Below are 17,356 nucleotides of genomic sequence, written 5' to 3' on the forward strand. Positions count from 1 at the left end.
TATATTTTATTAAATATATTAGTACACAATTTGGTTCAGACTAGGTTTTTTTCTTGGTTTTCCTCCTCTAAACCTAGGTGTGTCTTATAGTGTGAAAAATACAGTATATTTTCTAGTGCAGTAGGTGTGTCATTCTGGACAGATGGGTAATATCCCCATGCACATAAGCCATGCAGAAGGAATCTACTCCAGCTTTTGAATCCCTCCTCCTTCACTAGAGAGTTTTGCTGCCCACTTCAGTTTTTCCTTTTGTATGTGAGCCAGGAGTCTTTCTGATCTGCTCTATATATTTCTTTATTTTTTCAGTCTTTTTGATGGCTTGCAATGCTAAGAGTGCCTCTCATTAAGGGTCCAGCTCTGCCTGCATCGAGGAGAAGCAGACTAAGGTCTACAACTGACAGGCCAATCTCTCTTTGGTACCTGTTGGCCAGCCTGCAGAAACTTTTCTGGAGCTTGGGGTCTGTTTCCCTTGTAGCATTGCCATCTACTGGGTCACAGAGGGTTGAGCACAGGCTGTCAGGCATCTGTAGGGGGCTCAGTGGGGCTCTACAGGGTGCCGGCTGCATTTGCCCCCCCCCCCTTTTCACATGTGTGGGTCCACGGGGGTTCAAGGCTCAATCAGACTCCAATCCGACTGGCAGCCCAAAGATTCAGCATTGGAGGAGTGGTCCATCTGAGGCAGTCTTCTCCCAAAACTAACTACTTTAGGAGCTGAGTCAGACTGCAGCACATATCCAGCACAGGTCACAATGAGTAAGGCTGTTACAGCCTATGAGGAAAATTAGGGGGATAGTATTTAAAACCTGCTCTTATGTTTCCCCCACCTTACAAATCCCCTTTTTGCTCTTTTAATTATAGTTAAGGTGTTTTAGAGCCATTTTTGGTACCTAAATGCTGCTGCAGCCATTTTGGATTTCCTAATTTTTTTTTTAAGTTCTCCAGAACCTTCAAATCACTTTGTTTTGCCTCAAAACTGGCAGGGATAGAGTCCTCAAGCTTCTTTATCCTTAATTCATGCCAGGTTTGTGCTGGATAGGCGCATGAAGGGGAGGCGGGAGCGCTCAGCTTAGCCTTCCTTTTGCTCTCTAGGGCTGAAGAATAGTCGAGAGGGGTCTATTGGTTGTGAATAAATCCCTTCCAGAGTCCCAGAATGGCAGTCATCCTAAGTACATAAGCGTGGATGCCACAGAGCCCAAGTGGCACAAGCTGGAGTCATCTAAAGGAGACTGTGCATTGCCTAATATAGCATTTTTTCGGGAATTTGTCAATCTGAAGTGGAGAGCTTAATCTGGATGGATGAGATCCCCAGGGGAATTCTAGCAGTGCACCAGGAGCTATGCAAGGGGGCTTGGGATCCCAGGGCACATCTGCCTAAGTGTCAGAGGCTGGCCAGGATCCAGTGGGCCATTCTGAGGGAGATTCAGGGGATGAGGGGTCTATTTGTATGCCTTTGCTGTCACAGAGCAACAGTCACATGCGAGTGTGCAAGATACATTGTGGCCCTCAATCAAGGGGATGACCTCCCTTTCTACTGGCTGTTCAGATCCTCAGCTTATTACTGACTCTGTGGGGATTAAACTTGGATTTCCATGGATTTCCATCAGTTCCCCTCTGCTCCCTGCTTTAAAATGAGCAGAGTGAGAGCCCAGTCTTGTTTCCCTGGCATCCTGATATCAGTGTATTAATCACAGAAAATTATATGCTCATGAAAAGTCGCTTAAAGTAGCCAAGGCAATGACTTGGCTGTATCTGATGGCACAGGAGTATCAGCAGCTGTTCACTTAGCCCAAGGTAAATTCCTTGGTAGTGCAGGTAACCAAACGTACGTCCCTACTAAGTAAGAGAGGCGTGGTATTAAATACAGGATCACAGACTGGATGTGATTCTTAAGACAATTCAAAGCACTGGCCTTGAGAATCAAAGCAGCTGCAGCAGTTTCCTTTGTGACCCATGCCTGTCATACCAGGTTATGAGGGCTTGAGCTGGTGGAGGGCGAGCCTTTGCCCCAGCAATTATTAGTTGGAGTGGATTATGTAGCCAATGTTCTCAATGACATCAGAGTCATGAGCAAAATTTTGGCTTATTCAATCTCCGCCTCAGAATGTTCTGGATCAGGCAGTGGGAGGGAAATTCCAACTCAAAGGCTTCCTTTCAAGGGGCAAATGTTCAGAAAGGGACTGGACAATCTCATGACCAGTGTGGCAGATTGTCAGCCGAAATCTCTACCTCACAATAGACTGCGAACCTCTAGAGGCTCTGGGTGGTCCTATTTTCATGGCTCCAGGTACTTTCAGCAGTACTCAGGAGGAGGAGCCACCTCTCAGATATCCTTCCAGGAATTAGATAGAGATTCTCAGGTCCCAGGTGGAGCCAGGCCTCCATTTTTTGTTCTGCTACAACCTCCAAGAAAGTACAATGATGCCAGGTCTGGAGCAGTTCCCCTCAAGATAGGGGAGTATGGGTGCTGGAGATTGTTCAGAGTGGTTACAAGCTCACATTGACCCAGCCCTTAATGAACTGGCTTGTGGACTCCCCAGCTGGGTGACCACAGAAAGCAAGCAAGGTCATGGCTACAGTTCAGAGGCTGTTAGATATTCAAGCCATAGAGTCTGTGTAGCCCGAAGGCTTGGACAGATACTCCATATACTTCGATACCCATTCTGGATCTTACGTACATCAGTGCAGCACTGAAAGTTCCTTGTTTTTGCATGGAGACTATGATCAGTCATAGCAACTGTGGCACCGGGGGAATTTCTGGCCCCTCTGGATTTGACGGAGGCTTACCTACACATTCCCATCTTTCCAGAACACAGAAAAGTCCTGAGATTTCATGTCCTGGAAAACCATTCCCAGTTCTCATCTCTTCTCTTTGGGCTGGCAATAGTACCTTGCACATTTACCATATGGTGGTAGCTGCCTATCTGTGTAAGACGGGTTTGCAGGTTGCTGTTCGGCTGCAGGAGAGAGGAGGAAGCTGATCAGGCAGCAGGAGAGAGAGGCAAGCGGGGAGGCAGAGGCAGAGGAAAGCGCTAGGAGTGCCAGGACTCGTGCGGATCACTTCGGGGCAGCGGCGAGAGAGAAGCTTCGCCCACCCCACCACGTCAGCGACTCACGACCGGGCTCCTCCATTAAAGGAGGCAAGCCAACGGGCGCAGCGCTGTTCGGCTGCAGGAAAGAGGAGGAAGCTGATCAGGCAGCAGGAGAGAGAGGCAAGCGGGGAGGCAGAGGCAGAGGAAAGCGCCAGGACTCGTGCAGATCACTTGGGCTTCGAGGTAAAATAACATTATTCGCTGACGACGCCAAACTAGGTAATATAGTGGGTGATTGCAATTTAAAAAATAATATGGAGCAGGACCTGCTTACTTTGGAAAGTTGGTCCTCAACCTGGAAACTAGGCTTCAACACTAAGAAGTGCAAGGTCATGCACCTCGGAAGCGGTAATCCATGCAGTACGTACTCCTTGAATGGAGAAACTTTAACTAGGACTTTAGCAGAACGAGATTTAGGAGTAATCATCAGTGCAGACATGAAAACTGCCAATCAAGTGGAGAAGGCTTCATCCAAGGCAAGGCGGATAATGGGTTGTATTAATAGAAGATTCATCAGCCGGAAGCCTGAAGTCATAATGCCATTGTACAGGGCCATGGTGAGACCTCATCTGGAATACAGTGTACAATTCTGGAGGCCACATTACCGTAAGGATGTGCGCAGAATTGAATTGGTTCAGCGGATGGCCACCAGGATGATTACAGGCCTCAAGGGTCTCTCGTACGAAGAGAGGCTGAACAAATTACAACTCTACACTCTCAAAGAACGTAGGGAGAGGGGAGACATGATTGAGACATTTAAGAACATCACAGGACGTGTCGAGGTAGAAGATGACATTTTCTTTCTCAAAGGACCCTCAGCCACAAGAGGACATCAGCTCAAACTCAAGGGCGGGAAATTTCATGGCGACTCCAGAAAGTATTTTTTCACGGAGAGAGTGGTGGATCATTGGAACAAGCTTCCAGTGCAGGTGATCGAGGCAAGCAGCGTATCAAACTTTAAGAACAAATGGGATGCCTATGTCGGATCCCTACGAAGGTTAAGTTAAGGAATTGGGTTATTAGGGCATAGACTAAAGGGGTGGGTCAGTAGGGTGGGCAGACTTGATGGGCTATAGCCCTTTTCTGCCATCATCTTTCTATGTTTCTATCCATACCTGGACGACTGGCTGATTAGTGTTCTGTTGTTCCCAGGAGAATAAGTGGTGGCTCGCATGGTCTGGGTCCTGCAGAGCCTTGGTTGGATAGTGAATTTCTGAAAGAACCAACTGGTACCATCCCAATACCTGGGAGTCTTCTTCAACATGATAGGTCATGCCTATTTTCCAGAGGCATGCAGATGAGCTTGTTGGCCTAATCAACTCTGTCCACATGGCACTACCTTTAAGTGTTAGGCTCCTGGCAGCCATGATAGAAGTGGTCCCATGGGCAAAGGCTCAAATGCATTCTCTCTAGAACGCATTGCTATCACAGTGGTTACCTCAGTCTGACTCCCTGCAGACGTCTCTATCATGGACTCCAGAAGCCTGGGCCAATATGGGCTGCTGGCTCCGCCCACAGGCATCAAGTGGCATGCCTTGCAGAATAGCTTCATGAATAATTTTGACAATGGATGCCAGCCTGTTCGACTGAGGGACTTACTGCAACAGATAGCCAATCCAGGGGTGTTGGTCAGCCTCCCAAAGGATGTGGTCAACCAACGGATTGGAGCTTAGAGCCATTCAATGGGCATTACAGATGTTGGAGAAGAGTATGGAGGGATAAGCGGTCCAAGTCTTCTTGATAATGCTACTGCGGTGGCGTATGTCAATTGCTAAGGAGGCACCAAGAGTGCGCAGCTGAGTCTGGAGACCTGCTTACTGTTCAGGTGGGCAGAGTTTCATCTTCAGGCTCTTTGAACGATGCATGTAGTAAGAGTGGACAATGTTCAGGCCGATTTCCTCAGCAGACACATTGGCTATGGTAGAATGAACGCTGTCTACACCAGACCAATTCCATTGTTTGTCACTGGGGTCACCCAATATATGATCTGATGGGTGACAGCAAGAAACAAGAAGGCAGATCTATTCTTCAGTTGAAGCTGAGCCCAGAAGCACAGATCTGGACACTCTGGTCCAGCCAAGGCCAAAGAACAAGCTCTTGTACATTTTTCCTCTGCGGCCCATGATAGGTCAGACACTACAGGATTGCAAGCCATCAGGGAGAAGTCATTCTCGTGGTTCGAGATTGGCCATGCAGACCGTGGTATGAAGATCTAGTGTGTCTTCAGTGGGGGTGAAAGTCTCAGACTGCGTGTTCAGGTGAACCTGTCACAGAGACTAGTGCTTATAGAAGATCCAGATCACTTTGCTCTTACAGCATGGCTCTTGAGTGTGCAGTGTAAGTGCACAAGGGATACTCAGAGGTAGTCATTGCTACTCTGCTCAGAGCCAAAAACGCCTATGACGGTCTCTGCTTATGCTAAGGCATGGGAAAGTTTTCAGCTTTGATGCATTAAGATCGAGGAGCTGTTCTTTGCTCCGATCTCGGTGGTGTTAGCTTTCCTGCAGGCTGACATTAACAAGGGTCTTACAGTGGCATCCCTCAGAGTCCAAGTGGCAGGATTCTCTTGTTTCAGGGCTCAAGAGTGTAAGACTTCGATAGCATCTCATCTGGACTTAGCCAGATTCCTAAAGGGGGTGCTATGGCTCAGGCCCCTGGTAAAACATCCTTTTCCATCATGTAACCTTATCATGGTTTTGCAAGACCTCAGTCAGGCTCCATACAAACCGCTGAAGGAAACATCCTTGATGGATCTGACACTCAAGATGGTTTTTCTTGTGGCTATTTCCTCAACAAGAAGAAACTCTTAGCTACGGACTTTTTCTTGCAGACAGCCTTTCCTCAAGTTCACAGAGGCTGGAGTTTCTTTGTGCACTGTTCTGTCCTTTTTGCTGAAGGTTGTTTCGGCTTTCCATGTCAAGAGGTTAGATTGCCAGCATTTGAGTTCACAGATTCTAAGGAGGAGGACTGGATTCTGAAAAAGTTGGTTGTGAGAAGAGTACTTTTACACTATCTTGAGGCTAACGAGTTCAGACTCTCTGTCCATCTTTTTATGCTCACTAGTCAGGCTAGACATGACGCACCAGACAATTTTGTCAGCATATATTGCCTGTGGAAATCAGTCACCAATCTCTGTAAAGGCGTTTCTTTGTAGGCAGAAGCTTGGGCGCTGTTCTCTGAGGAGATTTGTAGGGCAGCGACTTGGTCCACTCTACATATATTTTCCAAGTTTTACAGAGTGGATGTATCAGCAAAGGAGAACTCCATCTTTGGGTCTTGTGTTATGAGCTGGTGCAGTGGCCCTGCCCTAGATTTTTGGGATTGCTTTTGTACATCCTCTCCTTCTAGAATGACACACCTATTGCACTAGAAAAAGAGATTAGGTTCTTACCTTGCTAATATCTTTTCTAGTAGATAGGTGTGTCATTCTGGAGCCTAGCCCTGTTGGTTATTTCCTGTGCCTGCCTACTGTCTCAATCAGAAAGTCTGGATGTCCTTAAGGGTATAAAGAATAATCTATTGCTATAACAAGTTAGGGTGTCATATGGTAAATCTGACTCGTAGGAGCCAACTTTTCAAATTATTGGAAGTGCTACACCCAATGTAATTTACCTCCTACCTGGACATAGGCAAGGAGTTTGTTCAACATTTGGGGTGCTCAAGCACTTACTTTTATTTTACTTACTTTTATTTTAGAGAATAATTTTATACTGGGCACCTACTTTAAGGCAGACAAAATGCACCTGTTTTATAAAAAAATGTAGATAACTATTTTTCTTTAAAAAATCCATATGTAAGTGGCCACAGACACACCTTGAAGTAAGTTGTGATCATTGTATACCAGCCTAGGACTAGTGTAAATGCCCATATCTACAATAAATGGTAGCAAGGTCTTTAGTTTCATTTTTATGCGGTTTACGCTGCATTTGCTGCCAGCCAGTATTTTGGACTTTGACTGAAACACGATCGTGTCGAGTCTGTTTTATAATTAAAAAATTGAGCACCATCTGGTCTCCGTTGTTGTTTTCGTGATTAAAATACCACCATTTACGTGCATTCTTTCTGCCTAAAACTGGGCAGCTTCTTACGAAATTACTAATGTCAGAACATAAGAATTGCCACTGCTGAGTCAGACCAGTGGTCCATCATGCCCAGCAGCCCGCTCATGCGGCGGCCCTCTGGTCTAAGACCAGCACCCTAACTGAGACTAGCCCTACCAGCGCATGTTCTTGTTCAACAGAAACTTGTCTAACTTTGTCTTGAATCCTTGGAGGGTGTTTTCCCCTATAACATCCTCTGGAAGGGCGTTCCAGCTTTCTACCACTCTCTGGGTGAAGAAGAACTTCCTTACGTTTGTACGGAATCTATCCCCTTTCAACTTTAGAGAGTGCCCTCTTGTTCTCCCTATCTTGGAGAGGGTGAACAACCTGTCCTTATCTACTAAGTCTATCCCCTTCAGTACCTTGAATGTTTCAATCATGTCCCCTCTCAATCTCCTCTGTTCGAGAGAGAAGAGGCCCAGTTTCTCTGATCTTTCGCTGTACGGCAGCTCCTCCAGCCCCTTAACCATCTTAGTCGCTCTTCTCTGGACACTTGATAGTACACTTGTCAAGAAAGCTTTAGGAATGTGTAACATAACATTTCATTTGGTTGTTTGGGTTTTTAATTTTTTTAATGTTGTTTTTAGTATATACAGAGCAGGGGTGTCCAATCTGTGGCCCAAGGGCCGGCAGCGGCCCCGTGAAGTATTTTGTGTGGCCCCAGTCAAGGGCAATGCAGTGTTTTCCTCTGCTGCCCCTGGGTGTTTACCATCTTGCCGGCTCCCTCCTCTGTCTTGTTGCAGTGTTTGCGCGTTTGTGCGGCCCCAGAAAATTTTTTTCGCCCAATGCAGCCCAGGGAAGCCAAAAGGTTGGACACCCCTGGCTTAGAGCATAATTCTATAAAGGACTTGAGCATATAGACGAATAGGTATTCTGGGGGTGGAATCACTACTATATGTATTTTTGTATGTATCAGTTCTTCTTTGTACAAACATGTACAAATTTACTCCTGTTTCAGAGCGGCTTGTGTTAACAGAGAGCCATGGTCCTCTCTTCCTTTACAGCACAAGGATTTCCGGGGGTTGAGGCTCAGTCTGACCTTGATCCAACTGGCAGTCTAAAGACTAAGTACATCTGGCAAACCTGTGAAGCAGAGTTCTCCATTTGTCCCAATTGCATTCCTAAGCTGCAGCAGGCTTGCACATTCCACAGTGAGTAAGGCTATTAGGAATAAATTCTATAAACAGCGTCCCGATTTTAGGCAGCCTATTGTTGTCTAACAACCAATCGGGATGCACTTAAAAAAAAAAATCATCCCAAGCAGGCTGCCTATATTGTAGGTGCCTCCATGAGCATAGAGAGGCACATAGGGCCACCTAAGCTCCCCTAAGGCTAGGCATAGGGTACTTTCGCCCGGAATTGACCTTAGGCAAGTTTAAGCAGCCCTATGTGCCTCCTTAAGTCCACAATAGGCACCTGAAATGTAGGCCAGCAAAATGCTGGCCTACATTTCAAGCAGACGTGGCTGCTGAGCTTATTGTAGCAAGGGATCTCCCTGCCGCGATAAGTTTAGCAGTCCCCCTCTACAACCCCTCCCACAAAGATCACCGGCAGAAGGGATGCCCAGTCCATCCTGTCAGAACCCCTCCTCCCATCCCTGCAAAGATCGCCAGCAGGAGCGATGCCTAGTCCCTCCAGCCGGACACCCCTACCCCCCCCCCCCCGACCCCATCAAACATCATCAGCAGGGGGGATGCCCAATCTCTCCTACTCAAACCCCTCCCAAAGATCATCAGCAGGATGGATGCCCAGACCCTCCTGCCAGAACCCCCACCCCGAAACTTAGCCCACCCAGAACCCCCCTACCTTATTGAGATGGCCAGAGGCATCCTTCCTGCCTCCAGCCAGCTGACCCGCTTTCACTAGAATGGGGGTATGGGGGGGGGGGCAGCCCTTTCCTGGTGCATCATGGGATGCACCAGGGAGGGCCTAAGGCCCTGATTGGCCCAGGCGCTTAAGGCCCTTCCGTTGGAGGGGCCTTAGACACCTGGGCCAACTGTAATCTTAGACCTCTGGGAGTGGCCTAAGATTTAAATTGGCCAGATCCCCAGGGGGGTGGCCTAAGGGATCTGATCAATTGGAATATTAGGCCACTTCCAGTGCATCCCAGAATGCACTATGAGAGAGGCCTAAGATTCTGGTTGGCCTAGTTGTCGAAGGCCCCTCCTTAAGCCCCTGGGCCAAAGAGGGCCTTAGGCCCCTCCCCGGTGAATCCCATGATGCACCAGGAAGGGGCAGGCCCCCATTCTAGTGAAGGCGGCGCTGGAGGGTTCCAGCAGGAGGGACTGGGCATCACTCCTGCCACCAATTTTTGATGGAAGTGGGGTGCTGCAGGATTGCCAGCTTTGTTTACGGGGGGGGGGGATCCCAGCAGGGGGGATGGGTTGCTGTGGCCACTAAACTGATTGCAGCAGGGAGATTCCCTTGATATGGATGATGGTTAGAGAATCATGGTGTTAGGTGGGATTAGGCATCTGACCATGAGGACAGTGGGAGCTTTGGGCTTGGCCTCCTCCAAATCCTCTAGGGCTGGGGATCTGCAGGAGGTGCATTCCCAAGGGACAAAACCATGTCCAGAGCCCTCTGAAGATGCATTGGCCAAGCACAGATGCATAGTTGTCGCGGAACCCAGGAAGACCAACAGGGAGTCCCTGCTGGGGTCCTCAAGACCCTCACAATACAAGGTTTCATCCCAGACTTTGTGAGCCTTATGTGGCAAGCCAATTTGAATGAGTAAGGTTCCTAAGTGTTTGCATTTAGTGTGATGGAAGCAGTGGCACAGGGGAACTCCCCTCAGCATGTAGCCTATGATGCATTACACTAACATGTTAAAATGGGAATGCTGAGTTATTTTACCATTATCACACATTAAAGAAAGACTATGAGGTATCTAGTGGTCCTGAACACTAGCGTTATACAGGTATAAATAAAAAGTTTCACCTTCCTGGGAGAAGACAAGGTCCCCTGTAACACCCTGCCATAGTAGAACAAGATGCTACCAGCTACAATCACCGGTCCTGAGTAAGCCAACTAAAGCAATAAGATCCTCAACCCTTGGCCTACATCAGCTATCACTGCCCCTCAGAGAGATGTCCAGAAGAATCCCTCTGGGCAGTTGACAGCTTGGCCTCTCAATCTACACTCCTGGAAAGAGACTAATATCAAATCCTGGGAACATGGAGCCCCAACAAGATAATACCCTTTGAAGAGGCTACAGAACAGTTTGCAGATAAACCTGGTATGACTGTAGGCAAAGGGAGTATTCAATGTACATGTTTATAAGCACTGAAATATCATTAATGTTGTAGTAAACAGATTTACTTAGCATTTGAGCTAGCAAAGATCTACAGAGGTATTGTCAAAAAGAATTGCACAGATTGACTTAATATCAAAATGACAAGCTTCTGATTCATTTAGATTTTATAAGTATAATAAAAATCAATGTTGTACATTCTCTATTTTGGCAGTTCTTCAATGACGATGCGGGAGACTGAATTCCAGCCAGTTGAAGCATCTCCTTTAGGGTAGTCTGAACAAGTGCCAACCCAGACTGCTACATCCACCAGTCCAGCACTGATTCCTTCACACAGTCCTTCCACTATTAATAAACAATTATTACAGATTTAGTCCCACATAAGAAAATCAATAGTCTTTAAATCAGTATTCAAAGGCAGAGTTTGACTCAAACAAGCAGACTAGCACACAGCTCTTACCTAAAGATCACATACACTAGTTAGAGTTAGCATATGGCTCCAGAAAAAGGAAGATGGACTGAGATATTTTATTCATTCATTTATTTAGCCTGTTCTCCCAAAGGAACCCAGAACGGGTTACATCTGGATTTTATTTCCACTGAAAGCAATGGAAGTAAGGAAGATTGAGACATCTGGCTTTTACTTCCATTGAAAGCAATGGAAATAAATCCCAGATGTCTCAATCCATCCTTTTTCTGGAGCTATATGGTAACCCTACACTAGAAGAAGCTGAATTAGCTTGAGTTATCAAGCATTTCATAATGGTAGTCTCCCCTGGGTAGGAAAAGGTATGCTGCCAGTAGTTGTTTGAATCAAGCTGTTTATGCTGCACTTAGATCTTAAAGTTCATCTACTAAACAGTAGTCAACTTGAGTAAATTTAGAAGGATAAGACTGGTTAAATAAGAAGAGATTTTGAATTTCAGACGAGGAGGAGAAATTGATGATATTTAACTATCACCTGATAATTTTAAAATAGTTTCTAATGCAATTAACACATATACCCCCTCTTTTCCAAAGCTGCATTATGAGGAGGAGATAAAGATAGAAAGAGAGAATGGACCTTCCAGATGGAGAAGGAGAGAGAGATGCTGTGTATGGGGAAGGGAGAGAGATAATGGACTTAGCAGTGGAGGGAAGGGAGAGAGATGCTACAGAACTAGAAGGAGGGAAAATAGAGGGAGAGTTGTTGAACTCAGGAGTGAAGGGAGGGAGAGAAGAAAGAGAGAAAGATAATGAACCTAGGCATCAACGAAGGAAGGAAGGAAGAAAGAAAGAGAGAAAGAGGTATTGAACTCGGGGGGGAGGGATATAAATAGGAGGGAAGAAAGCAAGAGATAATGGACCTGGAGGAAGAAAAGAGATGGAGAGATGTTGGACCTAGGGGCAGGAAAGAGGGAGATATTAGTCATTTAGTCACATGATTAATTGCACAATTGATTGCAACAGTGGCGTACCAAGAGTGGGGGAGGTCCGCCCCGGGTGCACGCCCCAAGGTGGTGCACAGCTGGCCACCCGCCGGGGAAAGGCTTCCACTGCCTTCCTCGGGAACAAGCCGGCCGAGTTCTCCCTTCTTTTCTTCCCTGCAGGGCCGACCAACTCTCACCGCCCGACGTCAATTCTGACGTCGGAGAGTACGTTCTGGGCCAGCCAATCGCTGCCTGGCTGGCCCGGAACGTCCTCTCCGATGTTAGAATTGACGTCGGGAGGCAAGAGTTGGTCGGCCCCGCAGGGAAGAGAAGCAGGGCAAACTCGGAGCTGGCCTGTTCCCAATGACGGCAGTGGCAGCCTATTCCCCAGCAGCATTGGCATGGGGGAGGGGAGGGGAGAGGAGGGAGAAAGAAAGAAACGGGGGGAACAGGGAGCCAGAAAGAAAGGGGGCAGGGTGAAACAAAGAAAAAGAAAAAAATGGGGCACGGAGAGAGAGAAAGACAGACAGAGAGAAAGAAAGAGGGCATGGAGAGAGAAAGAAAGAAGGGGGCAGGGTGAAACAAAGAAAGAAAGAAATGGGGCACGGAGAGAGAGAAAGACAGACATACAGAAAGAAAGGGGGCATGGAGATAGAAAGAAAGAAGGGGGCAGGGTGAAATAAAGAAAAAGAAAAAAATGGGGCACAGAGAGAGAGAGAGAGCATGGAGAGAGAAAGAAAGAAGGGGGCAGGATGAAATAAAGAAAAAGTTTGAGGAGGGAATGAGGTCTGGAGGAGAGGAAGCATACAGGAGGCTGAAAGAAGGGAAGAAATATTGGATGCACAGTCAGAAGAATAAAGTGCAACCAGAGACTGATGAAATTACCAAACAAAGGTAGGAAAAATTATTTTATTTTCAATTTAGTGATCAAAATGTGTCCGTTTTGAGAATTTATATATGCTGTCTATATTTTGCACTATGGCCCCCTTTTACTAAACCGCAATAGCAGTTTTTAGCACAGGGAGCCTATGAGCGTTGAGAGCAGCATGGGATATTCAGCACAGCTCCCTCCGCTAAAAATCGCTATTGCGGTTTAGTAAAAAGGGAGGGGGTATATTTGTCTATTTTTGTATAGTTGTTACTGAGGTGACATTGCATAAAGTCATCTGCCTTGACCTCTTTGAAAACCCACGGAATATAAATGATAATTAACATTTTCTCTGCGTATAGTGTGCTTTGTGTTTTTAAAATTTTATTGTTGGTAGATCATTTTGACTTGGCCACGAAGGTAAGGGGGAGGGAGGGAGGGGAGCTGCTGAAAGACATCTAGTAATCCTTTCAGGCTTGACTGTGCAGGGAATTATTTTTGTAAAATCATGTTTTATTATGTGACTGGCATTATTTAGACTTTAATTTCTATGAATGAATAGAATGAAAATGATATAAAATTACTTGCTTATTTTTATGTGCGTGCGCTGAAGGAAAGTGGAGAGAGAGTGAGCTGAGGACGCTGAAGGGAAATGGGGAAGAGAGAGTGGGGAGAAGACGCTGATTTATAAATTGACAATTGTACAGAAGGCTTGTGTGGATGGATTCAGGTGGTTTGCGGAGATTGGGGACCGAGCTTACGGGGATTAGTCCAATAAAATGATTATTTGTTTTATTTTTATTTGTTAATTTGTAAAGTGGTGATTGTTATGTATCAGTTTTTTCAAATTTACATCTACTGTCTTTATATTTTGCAGTTTAGAGGACATGTATTACTGTTTTTGTGGTGTTGTAGTGTTGCATTGTATGCAGAGTCTGGTTTCTTGGTGGTTCAATTTAACTTTTGTCTACATATTTTTGTTTTTAGTTTGTGATTATTCCGTATTGGGCGAGGGTGTATCTGTCTGTGTGTATGAAAGGGACATGGCTTTCTGATAGCATCGACTGTACAAGATCAATTGACTGCAGGATCTGGCTTGTTTAGTTTTACAATGTATGTGTTGGTGTTCTAGTGCTCACTGCAGTGTTTAAGATGCTGCCTTTTCCTAGGTACACTCTTGTTGTGTGATATGTGAATTGTTACTAAAAATCATTTTTTTCATATAGATGGGGGGGGGTCAAAAAATGATGGGCCCTGGGTGTCACATATGCTAGGTACACCACTGGATTGCAATTAAAATGTTTTATTGAAATGCAACCCTATTATTATAAATTTAGTTGATATTCAAAATGATTTAACTGGCCAGAAATGGCTGCTCACTAGTTAAATCACTTGTTTGGGATTATCCACTAATTTGCAGAGGTGCTTAACTGGTTAGGTCAGTCCAGGTGTGGAGTCAGCAATTGGCCAGTTAAGTGCCAATATTCAGCACTTAACTGGTCAGAGTAACCGCATAAATGGGACTGTATAAAACACAGTCCTATCTTTATGTGGCACCCCATAGCCACTTAAGTTCCGAATATTGACTTACCTGTCTACGCATTATGTCTACACATGAGCTGGCTCCATAGAAACAGGATATTCAATGCCGCAGCCTGGACATAGCTCCACATTGAAAATTTGGAAATAATGCCAGTGGCGATCAGCAAAATGCTCATTGCCACCAGCTGAATATTTACCCCAATATTGTAAAGTTTCATTGTGTAGGAACAAAGAAAGAAAATCCAATATACTATTGAGGTTTAAGTGAAACTCTTTTAGTATTCTGTTCTTGAAGACAACATTGGCAGAATGTCTGATCCTAGTAGGGTCACACTTGCTGAACAGGTCTCAAGAGTCAACATGGTAGAACACAAGTTTCAAGTTTAATAAAATTTGTTATCTATGCACAATCATGTATTTCAATGCGTATTACAGTTTTCCAATAGATACAATAAAAAAGGGTAGACAGGTCCTAGAAACAGAGCTGTGCTATAGTCTGGAAACCCATTCACACAACGGAAGTAAACCATAAGATCTGAATGACTAAACCTAGAAAAGAAAAAATGAGAAATATTGAGGCAAATCTAGGAAAAGACAGACTTGTTGCCTAACCTGTTTTAGATTAAGAGGAGGTGGTCATGATACTGCATTTATTTATGGAGGCAACTTTATGGCCTATAGTCCTATTTACATGTAGCTTGTCTTCTAAATACATACCTGAAGAAGTCCGATGAATGTTGATAGTAGAATTGAACTCAAGGCTGCCTTGGTCTAAGTAAATGATGGCTTCTATAGGAAGAGGTCCAGTGCACTCAGCTCCATTAAATGTAAAATACCAGCGCTGGCAGCAGGCAGTTTTGCATTTTAGTCGTAATGATCCACTAAAGAGAACCCTTAGTGCACTATAGGACCGCATCTTTGTAAATGTGCATTCCTAGTATGAAACATATCCACAAGCATTAGTCTAATTCCCCCTAACTTCAGACTATAGTTTTGAAAGGTGGTTTTAAAACAAATATGTTTGTACAATTCTCTCTAATATACAGTATATACCATATTTCCTTGATTCTAAGATACACTTTTATGCCAGTTATAAGATCTGTGGAAAGTTGGTGCTGCTTACATTTGATGGCATCTTAGAATTGAGGTCTCCAAAATTTCAAATCTTGTGGCCTAATTTCTTACTTTCTCTGCTATAACATCCACATAGCTACCAGGGCTCTTGGGGACCTGCGGGCTCAGACACCCTCCACAACTGGTACCAGTATAATGTCTGTTGAAGGGCTGGTGGTGTAAGATACACTTTCCACATCTGGACTCATGCTGCACTGCCATTTATCAGCCACATGTATTTCTGAATGACAAGCGCTCACCAGTATGACTCACAGCCCTTGTCTTGTCTACTCTTTCTTTCTTTTTTTATCCATCAAGCCTTATTGGTCTTATCATGCCATCCCTAGGGAATGTGATCCTTGAGTAGTTAAATCCAAGTGCTGCCTCATGCAAAGAAGTTATTTTTAATTTATTTAAAACATTTTTAATCCGCCTTTATCCAAGGTAGCTTACAAGTTTCCATACATAATAAAATTGCAAAATAAAAAGTTTCCGTACAGAATAAAATCACAAAATAAAAAGACATACATTAAGTAGAGGAAAATACAAAGTTACAATAGTCTATCTCCATAGTCACAATATGAATGCATTCAAACTGTTCTTGAGTACCATCATTCTTCACTTTAATAAACCATTTACCTGTTCAAACCTAATTCAAACCACTTAAAAAAAAACACTTGAACAAATAAGTAGGTTTTAAGCAACTTCCTGAATTGCAGAAGGTTTCTACAAAAACGTAACATTCCTGACAGCGGTCTCTTTTCCAGCCCACTGACATTGATACTCCTTTCACATGCTCAATTCGCAAATGAGCCGAGCATGTGCGAGGTGTGCTGGCATAAGCAGCTGTGAAAGAAGCCGCTGACTTCTTTGCTGAGGCAGCACTGGGACTTAACCACTCGATTATCACATACCCTAGAGCAGTGGTCTCAAACTCAAACCCTTTGCGGGGCCACATTTTGGATTTGTAGGTACTTGGAGGGCCGCAGAAAAAATAGTTAATGTCTTATTAAAGAAATGACAATTTTGCATGAGGTAAAACTCTTTATAGTTTATAAAACTTTCCTTTAACAGTTAAAAGAGTTAGAGAGAGATAGATTCTTCAAATTTTCAAAACACATAAGAACAAGAGGGCATTCGGAAAAATTGGAAGGGGATAGATTCAAAACAAATGCTAGGAAGTTTTTCTTTACTCAGCGTGTGGTGGACACCTGGAATGCGCTTCCAGAGGAAGTAATAGGACAGAGTACGGTACTGGAGTTCAAGAAAGGATTGGACAATTTCCTGCTGAAGAAAGGGATAGAGGGGTATAGATAGGGGGCTACTGCGCAGGTCCTGGACCTGTTGGGCCGCCGCGTGAGCGGACTGCTGGGCACGATGGACCTCGGGTCTGACTCAGTGGAGGCATTGCTTATGTTCTTATATATAAACTATAAAGAGTTTTACCGCATGCAAAATTGTCATTTCTTTAATATGACATTAACTATTTTTTCTGCAGCCCTCCAAGTACTCTATTTTTTTCTGCAGCACCCACATTTAAAGTTCAATATCTTTTCTTTCTCAAAACTGGCACATTTCAATCACTAAATTGAAAATAAAATCATTTTCCTACCTTTGTTTGGTAATTTCATCAGTCTCTGGTTGCACTTTATTCTTCTGACTGTGCATCCAATACTTCTTCCCTTCTTTCAGCCTCCTGTATGCTTCCTCTCCTCCAGACCTCATTCCCTCCCCCAACTTTTTCTTTCTTTCTCTATGTCTGTCTTTCTCTGATTCTGTGCCCCATTTTTTGCTTTGTTTCTGGTTCCCTGTCCCCCCTCCTTCTTTCTTTCTTCCTTCCTTCCTCCGTGCCCCATTTTTTGCTTTTTTATCTGGCTCCCTGTCCCCACCCCACTTTCCTTCTTTCTTTCTTTCTTCCTTCCTGCCCTCCCCCATGCCACCGCCGCCGCGAAATAGGCTGCTGCCGCTATCAAGAACAGGCC

The 17,356-nt window shown here is 44.9% G+C and overlaps 1 protein-coding gene across 2 annotated transcripts in view; it reads right to left on the reverse strand.

Moving 5' to 3' along the window:
• Positions 1 to 10,446: 10,446 nt before the first annotated feature.
• Positions 10,447 to 17,356, reverse strand: part of CTHRC1 (collagen triple helix repeat containing 1) — a 55,886-nt gene continuing 48,976 nt past the window's right edge. For both annotated transcript variants that reach the window (XM_033933164.1, XM_033933162.1), the window contains exons 3-4: positions 14,979 to 15,195; positions 10,447 to 10,787 (exon numbers count right to left, since the gene is read on the reverse strand). In XM_033933164.1, coding sequence (XP_033789055.1) covers positions 10,645 to 10,787; positions 14,979 to 15,195 — 360 coding nt within the window. In that variant the 3' untranslated portion in view covers positions 10,447 to 10,644. The remainder of the gene's footprint in view (positions 10,788 to 14,978; positions 15,196 to 17,356) is intronic.

The sequence above is a fragment of the Geotrypetes seraphini genome, chromosome 2 (genome assembly GCF_902459505.1).
Source record: "Geotrypetes seraphini chromosome 2, aGeoSer1.1, whole genome shotgun sequence".
NCBI lineage: Eukaryota > Metazoa > Chordata > Amphibia > Gymnophiona > Dermophiidae > Geotrypetes > Geotrypetes seraphini.